General features: G+C 37.5%; 1 protein-coding gene across 1 annotated transcript in view; it reads right to left on the reverse strand.

Annotated features, from left to right (window-relative positions):
• IL13RA2 (interleukin 13 receptor subunit alpha 2) overlaps window positions 1–8,339 on the reverse strand; it is an 89,271-nt gene extending 80,932 nt beyond the window's left edge. Inside the window, exons 1-2 of the mRNA XM_068963044.1 lie at window positions 8,313–8,339; window positions 5,119–5,170 (exon numbers count right to left, since the gene is read on the reverse strand). Of these exons, the coding sequence (XP_068819145.1) occupies window positions 5,119–5,170; window positions 8,313–8,338 (78 nt within the window). The 5' untranslated portion in view covers window position 8,339. The remainder of the gene's footprint in view (window positions 1–5,118; window positions 5,171–8,312) is intronic.
• Between the last annotated feature and the right edge of the window lie 2,945 nt (window positions 8,340–11,284).

Raw genomic sequence — 11,284 nt, forward strand, 5'->3', positions numbered from 1 at the left:
TGAATAAAAAGGTGGAGGGAGTCATGAAGATAACAGTAGAGAGTGTTTCAGGCAAATGGAACAACAAGTACAATGGCCCTAATGAGGGACTGTGTCTGTGGGTTGGGAGCAGTAAGCAAGAAAGAAAGAAGCGGAAAGGTCAGAGAGGTAGAGGTGTAGTTTGTGTGGTGCCTCCTAGGCCGTTTTAGACTTTGGCTTTTGTTCTGAGTGAGATGGGAGTCATCGAAAGATTTTGATCAGGGAGTATATGAAATTAGTTGTATCTTTGATATAATTCCAGCTGCAGAATAGATAATAAACTGGAAAAGGAAACAGTTTTCTAGTAATTTTCTAGCCAAGAGATAATGGCAGTTTGTACTATGATGGTGGAAAGTGCCATATTCTGAATATATTTTGAAGGTAGGTCTGGTGTGATCTTCTAAAAGATTAAATGTAGGGTATGTGAGCGAGAGGGTAATCTAAAAATGATACCAAGGATTCTAGTCTAAGCAATTAGGTAAATGATGATGCCATTTATTGAAAGGAGGCACACTCGGGGAGGAGCAGGCTAGGCATAGGTATGAGGAATTCAATTTTGGACATGGTAAGTTTGAGTTGTTCATTAAACTTCCAAGTGAAGATACAGAGTGGACAGTTGGATACACAAGTCTAGAATATAGGGGAGAGCTCAGAACTAGAGTTAATGATACATTGCTGTTGTTTTAGTTATTAAGATGTGTCCGACTCTTTTGCAACTCCATGGACTATAGCCCACCAGGCTCCTCAGTCCATGGGGTTTCCCAGGCAAGAATACTGGAGTAAATTGCTGTTTCCTTCTCCAGGGGATCTTCCCTGACCAGAGATTAGACCCATGTCTCCTGCATTGGCAGGTGGATTCTTGACCGCTGAGCCACCTGGGAAGCCTTAATGATATATATGTGGTCCTTAAAGTTCTGAGACTGAGAATGAGACTGTCTGGTGATTGTATTTTTAGATTGTGTAGCAGGTTGAGGCATGGGTCATTCTAGAGAATTACCACACAATTGCAAAAGATAAACATTTGGTGATTGAAACAACTATCTAATATCAGTAGATAAACTAAATGATGTTCACTGGTTTTAATCTTTATGTCCTTTATTCTCAAGTACAAAAGTATATTCTGTCTTCTTTTAACATTCTATTTTAAATAGTCAAGGTCTCAGCACTATTAACACTCCACTGCTAATCACTAAGCTTCTAAAAGTCACAGTCATTCACTTTATAAGACTCATTCTTACAAAGCTCTTTTCTAGAACTTTTCCTTGCCTGGCTAGTGGCATTACCACATTAAAATATGAAACTTTCTTACTTTAAGACACCTCATTTCCATTATTTTCCATTTAAGTTCGAAGACCAATTAATAATTTTTGTGCTCTTGTGACAACTAGGGGGCAACAAATGAAAATTTCCCTGAAGAGAAAGTTGTACAAAGACTCATAATTTCAGGACTCAAAAGATATCTTTAAAAAAAAAATCCTCAAAATTTATCAAATTATACACAGTAAATATGTACAGTTCTTTGCATATCAATTATACTTCACTGTTGCTGCTGCTGCTGCTGTGTTGCTTCAGTCGTGTCTGACTCTGTGCGACCCCAGAGATGGCAGCCCACCAAGCTCCCCTGTCCCTGGGATTCTCCAGGCAAGAACACTGGAGTGGGTTGCCATTTCCTTCTCCAATGCATGAAAGTGAAAAGTGAAAATGAAGTCACTGAGTCGTCTCCAACTCTCAGCGACCCCATGGACTGCAGCCCACCAGGCTCCTCCGTCCATGGGATTTTCCAAGCAAAAGTACTGGAGTGGGGTGCCATTGCCTTCTCCACACTTCACTAAGCTGTTAAAAAAATTTTTTTAATATTTCATTCTGTATCACTGGATTGTTGTGCTGACTTTCCGTTACTACTAGTTTCAACTGATCTCTCTCGCAGATTCCCATTAATCCTTGTGTATTCGAATGTTGAGAGCAAATTATATACCATCTTCCTTGGTTCTGAGCTGCTCTCTAGCATATATATGTGACACACATTTAGAAGAAGACATAGATTAGCTAAGAGAAATGCAAATATACTTAGAAAATTAATCACAACAGCTTCAGATCTTCGTATACTGTCTGAGAACATTAATTCTGGAGTCATACTGACTGGGTTTGAATTTCAGCACCATTACTTATTGGTTGTGTAACTCTAGAGAATGTACTAAAACATCTTCATGTCTCACTTTCCTCATCTTTAAAATGGAGACAGGAATAGGTCTCACTTCACAGAATTGTGAAAGTGAAAGTCACTCAGTTGTGTCCGACTCTTTGTGACCCCATAGACTGTAGTCCATAGAATTCTCCAGGCCAGAATACTGGAGTGGGTAGCCTTTCCTTTCTCCAGGGGAATCTTCCCAACCCAGGTATTGAATCCAGGTCTCCCACATTGCAGGCGGATTCTCTACCAGCTGAGCTACAATGGAAGCCCAAGAATACTGGAGTGGGTAGGCTATCCCTTCTCCAGCAGATCTTCCGGACCCAGGAATCAAACTGGGGTCTCCTGCATTGCAGGTGGATTCTTTACTAACTGAAGCCCTTCACAGAATTGTAGCAAGAATTAAATAAATATGTATAAAGCATCTACTATGTGCTTGGCACACAGTAAGCCTATGTGTGAATTGGGTGATAGAAGATTTTGATCAGAAGGTTGGACAAGGGTTGAATAAAACAAAGCTCCATCTGTCCATTTACTTGTCAAGATTTACCCCTTGCCACCTATTGGGGTTACAAGCCCCATATGGGAAAGAGGCAGGTATGTGTTAAATATTTCACATTTGCACAGTATGACTCATTCTTATCTTGAGTATTTTGCAAAGTAGAGACTGCTGCTGCTGCTGCTGCTGCTAAGTCACTTCAGTTGTGTCCAACTCTGTGCGATCCCATGGACTGCAGCCTACCAGGCTCCTCCGCCCATGGGATTTTCCAGGCAAGAGTACTGGAGTGGGTTGCCATTGCCTTCTCCAAAGTAGAGACTAGGGCTACTAATTTTAGTGATTTGTAACGAATGAGGGTATACATACATAGATGCACATATGAACAAAATTTTTTAAAAATCCTAGAAGAGGGAAGATAAACATAATAAGAAAATATGAAAAGGGAAGGAAATTGGAGAGCAAGAATTGCTAAACCATCAAAGACCTCATTCCCACACTTGGCAACTATGCCTAAGCTGTCTGTATTTTTTTTTTTAAGTAAGAGGAACAATTTTCCTTAAATGCTTAATAGAAATCTTTTAAGTTCCACTAGTGATACAAAAGAGGCCCATCCTTTGGAGAAAATGTAGCAGAGTGTCTCAAGATGTAACATGTATAGATAATTATAAGTTCCTAAACATTAAATAACAATAACCAGATTCCTTCCTTAGTTTATCAATTCCATATGCCAGAGTGGGCTGCAGAATCTCTGAGACCCAAAAGATAGAATAAAGGATTGTAAGGAAGCCAGTGTGAAAAAGCAGCTATCATTTCCACTTTTTCCTAAAGGCTGAAAAACCTAAATTAGGAGAAAAGCATAAAGATATATTTCCTTCCCTCAAGAAGCTGATAGTCTAGTCCAGGAAAGGTAGAGAGGTGACAAGACAAATGGAATGCGTCCACTAAATACTAACTGATAGAGAGAAGCATTTTTTTTTTTTTTCCATATGGGTCTACGGAAATCCAGGCAGTGAGTTTCAGTGAGGGGATGATGTCTGCATGGAGTTTTAAATGAGAAATAGGAGATAAATGATAAATAGGAAGTCTCACTATCTTCTCCTTGGATTATTGGAAGTATTCCCTATCTTCCCTCTGACCCACCGTCTCTGGCACACAAGAAAAATATGAAGAAGGACTTGAGTTGTCTAGGGAGGGAGAAATTGAGATGGGTCCAGCAAACATAGTTTTTATTTAGAACAAGGTAGCTTGATTGTGTATAAATTTGGGGCATATGCTTTTTATTTTATTTTAACATTGGCCTTCCACATTACCATGAGTCTTTTACAGTGACACACTATTTGACAATTTTCTTTTTTTTTTTTAATTTTTAATTTATTTTTTTTTAATTTTTATTTTTACTTTATTTTACTTTACAATACTGTATTGGTTTTGCCATAGATTGACATGAATCCACCACGGGTGTACATGCGTTCCCAAACATGAACCCCCCTCCCACCTCCCTCCCCATAACATCTCTCTGGGTCATCACCGTGCACCAGCCCCAAGCATGCTGTATCCTGCGTCGGACATAGACTGGCGATTCGATTCTTACATGATAGTATACATGTTACAATGCCATTCTCCCAAATCATCCCACCCTCATATTTGACAATTTTCATCTGCTATGTTATCCAAATACTTAATGACACAGATTCTAATTCCAAGATACACAGATGTTCCCTTACTATGGACACCTTAGAAAAAAATTCAATAGCTGTGAACATTCTTTTTCATAAGGTTTGGTGAGATTTGTTGTCGCCAATATATACCACACTTAATTTCTTAACTATCATCTGTGATATTTAATGAGTCAAATTCCTATGATAACAACTTACTTTTATTTCCATGCATGGTAAATCAGTATCTCTCCCTTCTCCTTAGCCCATTGTGAGACCCAAAAGAAAAAGGTCGTTTCTAAAATCATAAGAAATATCTTCTATATGAGTCTCCCTCTGCCATGGTACTCTTCCTGTGTCCTTCATTTTTAAAGAACATGTTCTTCTAAATTCTCTCTCTCTCATAAGCCTGTCAAACTTCCGTGAATCTACAGTTTCTTATCACAGACATACACACGCTCCTGGGACCTCCCCCAAAACCACCAAAATAGAGAAAGATTTAGTGATGTGTATTAAGAGCACTAGACCATGAGTTAGGGAGCCTGAATTTTGGCCCTAATTCTACCATTGTTACATTGGATACAAATTTATTTTCTCAGGACCTCCATTTCTTCAACAGTAAAATAAGCTTGATAACCTACAAAGTCATATTCAGTTCTAATTATTCTCCAAAAATTCTTTAAAATAAAATTTGCTTTGTTACAAATACATTTACTTTATACAATTTTACTATAAATTTTAAGAAAATTAAAACTTACCTTTTCAAATGTGTGAGATCCAGTCACTTCTTGTGAATTGTTTCCACAAGGCCTATGAAAGAAGAGTACTATGAGTTAAAAGCAAATGAACTTATAGACAAAAGATATTAAATGTGGTAACCTCTTGGTGATATCTATGGAAAGGAAATTATTCAAATAAGTAGTTTGCTTTTACTAAATGCTTAAGGTAACAGAACTTGTGTGGACTGGCATAGTTCACATTATTTTCCCTCCTTCTAATGAGTGACATTAATACTAATCATCACCAATGAAATAATTACTACTGACAGTGTAAAGAAACATACTGAAATATTATTCAGGCCATTGTTATGTTTTGAAATGAGAAGAAACTATTAAAGATCTCAACTTGCTTACAGAAGTTGTTTTTTTTTTTTTAATCACTTAACCAATAGTTTAAATGCAAATCATGCCAGTACACTTCAACATTATTTGGAGTCAACATGATTCCAAAAGAGCTAGTGCACCAAATGTAGTGCTACAGAAGAATCCTTGGAGTCACTAGGTCTTGCTGCTCCACTCAAACCATCATAGACAGATGAGACTTTCTCCTATTTATAAAACTCTTTAGAGAGAAGATTCCACAACTTTCCTCAGGATCCATTTCCAATATTTCACAATCAAGTTTCCTCCTTAAGGGTGTAACGAAAATCTTCCATGCTTTCTTAAGTTTATTTAGCCATCTAAGAATAAAGAAACCATTGACTATCCTCTGCATCTAAGTAACTGATATTTTAACATAATTATTAAATTATCCTTCAGGCCTCTCTTCTCTGAGTTGATGAACACTGTTCCTTCAACATTCCCCTCAGAACACATCTCTTATGTCCCATGACTTATTTTCTGTTACTCTAGGTAAATGCCTTGCTTCAGAATTTTGGTAAGGCCTGCCTGGATTTGAGTTTCTTTTTATGTTTTACACTCTAAAACTCTTGAATTTACATGGAGTCTATAGTATCTGCTCCTTACCTAAGATTTTATCTCTCAGAATAATATTAAGCAATTGCCAATATTATCCAAAATATAGCTGTATAACTACAGTGCACAAAACATAAATTTAAAAAAATGTAAAAGTCCTAATTTAACCTCAAAAATAAGGCAATATAGTTTTAGCTTTGTGATATCCTGTCCAGAGGCCAAGAATTATTCAAGTGGTATTTCTCAGGAAACAAATGTTTAGACTCTTGGGAGGAAGCCAGAAATCTGGAGTGGGTGATGTGGTTCTTGGCTCCCTAATTCTTATGTCATCAGAGAAATATTTTGGCTGAGCACTGAACACTTGTCCTCATTTCCAGACCATTTCATTTTGTGAAGTTAGAGAATTCTATAATGTATCCCATGCATTTTTATGGTCTAATTGCCATGTTATATATTTGGAATTTGAACTTTTGGAGTGTATGAAGATATTGTCAATCTAAAAGGTGTCTTCCTATATATTACACAATAACTAATGCCTCTCTAAGGTCTGGTTCAGTACCTGACTTACTCTCTTGGGTTCTTAAGCATCTCCTTCTCAATAAGACCAACACTATGTCCACTCTGTTTAAAACTGCAGCCTGTACCAATCACTCACACACACACTCATGCATACACACACACCACACCTACTTCTATATTTCAAAGCATGCATTTCCTTTTAATATAAAATATCATTTAATGAGTTGTCATTTATTGCTTGTTTCCCTCCTCTAGACTGTAAGCTCTATGTAGCAGTTATTTTTGTCTGTTTTGTTCCTGATGATGACCAAGTGCCTATAACTAGTACCTGACACACATTATGTGCTCAATAAATATGTCCTAAATGAATGAATGAGTTGAATAGTCCCTGAGGGATAGTGAGTATACAGATTGGCACTATGACATGCTCTATTTTGATATATTATTGAAGGCATCAAACATCAGTTAACTCATTAAGTTGAAAGCTCACAGTCATCCCGCCTCAGTACTAATGCACTATTTTCTCTGTTGGGAATGCTTTTCTGTCACACCAGCTTATTATTCATAACTAAAGTGTCACCACCTCTGAAAGTCCTTCCCTCACCACCCGATGTCAATTAGACACCAACACAGCCTGAGAAAGTGATTGCCAGTCACTATCACAATGCCAGTCACTGTTTTAGTTCCTTCATTATATTGTAACATCTTATGAAAAAAAAAACAAATCAACTTTTTGGCCATACTCGCCACTACCTGAGGTTATATTATTGGTTTATTTATATATATACTTGTGTAAAATGTGCAAGCTTTGTGAGATCAGCAGTATATTCCCAGCATCAGGGTAAGAGTAGGTAATTTGTCAATACTTGATGAATGAATGAATAAATTATTAATTTGTAAAAATATAAATCATGAAGTTGAAAACAGAAATGACAAGGACTATTCATCCAATTGCAAAATATTATTGGATGTTACTTTCATTTATTTATTTCAAAACATTTATTCAGTGGTTACAAGTTGTACTTCATCATTTATATAGATAAATATATTCATATACACAGTCACATATGTATTATCTGTAAACAGGGCACACATGTAAGAAGCAAAAGAAGTAAAGGAGAATAACACAAGAAAAGTGAAAATAAAATGGAGACAATCATGGGTTGATTTGAGAAGTAGGAATATAATAAGTGGTTTTGGGGTAGCTGAAAAGAGTATTAAAATGTTCCAGAAGAAAATATGATTAAAGCATAATCAGAAAATATCTCACCTGGATTGCTCATGAAACTTAACTTTGATCAGGTACACTTGGTCAGCCTCACTCCACATAAACCTCACTTTTTTCATACTCCTGGGAACTCTACCTATTAAAAACCTGAGATTTTAATACCAAATTCCTTTCTCCCAAGGTGCTACATCTCCCCGGTTTCATTAAACTCATGTAGTTTGTTCCCTCACATTCAAAAAAAACAAAACAAAACAAAACAAAAAAAAACACCCAAAGGCATTTGGTTACCTTAGTTAACAGAATAGAAATGATAAGTATTTAGCTCTTGGTTTCTCAGTGGTAGGTGCGCAATTAACATCTGCTAAATGGAAACAGAAGAATATAGGAATATAGGCATTAAAAGGCAGCCTGATTTCTATTACTAAATATAAAAGTTTCATCATGTGATCTTAGAAAATGAACATTTTATTTATAGAAAGTTAAGTATTAGAAAGGTAAGTTTTAGACTTACCTTCTCATGTGACTATAAGCCTTCATATTCTCTGGCAATGAGTCTGAAACTAAATGGGGGAAGTTGTCCCAATGATTTCCCTTTTGTGCTTTCCACTTATCTCTAAATGGTTTCTTTTTAAGTAGAATTGACTAAAACAAGAACAAAGGGAATGCTGACACCACTTGGACTACAGGAAGCATTTGGAAATGGGAACCAATGTCTACATTTCCTTCTTTCTCCTTTTCAGGAAAACCCCTGTAACATTTACAATATGTTCATTTAAACAATTTGTTTGAACAACTGGAGGAAAGTGTCAGCATTCTAAAGGCAAAACACACTAAAAGGCATTTATTTTAATTTTCAGGACACAGTTAACATTTTATCCTCTGTCATTTTCCTTTTATAGTTTTTTATTAAGCTTCCAAAGTAGTTTATATTTGAAAAACAAGATGAACACATCAGAGCAATACGTAGCTCTAAATTTCATATTTATTTTTACATGTGAGTTTCATTAAGAAGCCACTGAGATAAGAACAGGAAATATTCACTCCATTTTCTAAAAGAGGAAAATAAAAAGTTCATTTTCCAAGATCACATGACAATAATTTTTCTATTTGGGAATAGAAACCAGACTACCTTTTAATGTTGTCTACATTCCTATATTCTTCTATTTCTATTTAGCAGATATTAATTGAGCACCTACCACTGAAAAACCAAGAGCTAAGTACTTGATACAAACATAAGATATAGTCTCTCTCTCCTCAAGGAAATTAGTATTCAGTACAGAAAACAGAAATTTGTGAGTACCAGGACCCAGGAGAAAGGAGCAGTGACCCCACAAGAGACTGACCCACACTTGCCCAGGAGTGTCCAGGAGTCTCCAGCAGAGGCATGGGTCGGTGGTGGCCTGTGGCAGGGTTGGGGACAGGGAGTGTAGCAGTACCTACATGGGATCTTTTGAAGGAGGTCGTCATTATTTTCATTACCTCCACCATAGTTTGGCCACAGGTAAATAGCAGGGAGGGAACACTGCTCCACCCATCAACAGAAAATTGGATTAAAGATTTACTTAGCATGAACCCGCCCAACAGAACAAGATCCAGTTTCCCACTCAGTCATTCTCTCCCATTAGGAAGCTTCCATAAGCCTCTTTTCCCTCTCCATTAGAGGGCAGACAGACTGAAAATCACAGAAAACTAACCAATCTGATCACATGGAACACAAGCTTGTCTAACTCAATGAAACTATGAGCCATGCTGTGTAGGGCCACCCAAGATGGACGGGTCATGATGGAGAGTTCTGACAAAACGTGGCCCACTGGAGAAGGGAAAGGCAAACCATTTAAGTATTCTTGCCTTGGGAACCCCATGAACAGTATGAAAAGGCAACAAGATAGGACACTGAAAGATGAACTCCCCAGGTCGGTAGGTACCCAGTATGCTACTGGAGATCAGTGGAGAAATAACTCCAGAAAGAATGAAGAGATGGAGCCAAAGCAAAAACACCACCCAGTTGTGGATGTGACTGGTGATAGAAGCAAACTGCAATGCTGTAAAGAGCAATATTGCATAGGAACCTGGAATGTTAGGTCCATGAATCTAGGCAAATTGGAAGTGGTCAAACAGGAGATGGCAAGAGTGAATGTCGACATTTAAGGAATCAGCAAACTAAAATGGACTGGAATGGGTGAATTTAACTCAGATGACCATTATATCTACTACTGTGGGCAAGAATCCCTTAGAATAAATTGAGTAGCCATCATAGTCAACAAAGGAGTTCGAAATGCAGTACTTGGATGCAATCTCAAAAACGTTCATTTCCAAGGCAAACCATTCAATATAAGAGTAATCCGACCAGTAATGCTGAAGAAGCTGAAGTTGAACAGCTCTATGAAGACCTACAAGACCTTCTAGAATGAACACCGTAAAGATGTGCATTTCATCATAGGGGATTGGAAAGCAAAAGTAGGAAGTTAAGAAACACCTGGAGTAACAGGCAAATTTGGCCTTGGAATGCGGAATGAAGCAGGGCAAAGACTAACAGACCTCTACCATGAGAACGGACTGGTGATAGCAAACACCCTCTTCAACAACACAAGAGAAGACTCTACACATGGACATCACCAGATGGTCAACACCAAAATCAGACTGATTATATTCTTTGCAGCCAAAGATGGAGAAGCTCTATACAGTCAGCAAAAACAAGACCGGGAGCTAACTGTGGCTCAGATCATGAACAGATATGCCAAATTCAGACTTAAATTGAAGAAAGTAGGGAAAATCACTCAACCATTCATGTACGACCTAAATCAAATCCCTTACGATTATACAGTGGAAGTGACAAATATATTCAAGGGATTAGATCTGATAGACAGAGTGCCTGAAGAACTATGGAGATGGGTTCGTGACATTGTACAGGAGACAGGGAGCAAGACCATCCCCAAGAGAAAGAAATGCATAAAAGCAAAATGGCTGTCTGAGGAAGCCTTACAAATAGCTGTGAAAAGAAAAGCAAAAAGCAAAGGAGAAAAGGAAAGATATACCTACTTGAATACAGAGATCCAAAGAATAGCAAGGAGAGATAGGAAAGCCTTCCTCAGTGATCAATGCAAAGAAATAGAGGAAAACAATAGAGTGGGAAAGACTAGTGATCTCTTCAAGAAAATTAGAGATACAAAGGGAACATTTCATGCAAAGATGCACTCAGTAAAGGACAGAAATGGTATGAACCTAACAAAAGCAGAAGATATTAAGAAGAGGTGGCAAGAATACACAGAACTATGCAAAAATGAACTTCACGAACCAGATAATCATGATAGTGTGATCACTCACCTAGAGCCAGACATACTTCAGTGCAAAGTTAAATGGGCCTTAGGAAGCATCACTACGAACAAAGCTAGTGGAGGTGATGGAATTCCAGTTGAGCTGTTTCAAACCCTGAAAGATGATGCTGTGAAAGTGCCACACTCAATATGCCAGTAAATTTGGAAC

Source organism: Capricornis sumatraensis, chromosome X (assembly GCF_032405125.1).
Source record: "Capricornis sumatraensis isolate serow.1 chromosome X, serow.2, whole genome shotgun sequence".
NCBI classification, from domain to species: domain Eukaryota; kingdom Metazoa; phylum Chordata; class Mammalia; order Artiodactyla; family Bovidae; genus Capricornis; species Capricornis sumatraensis.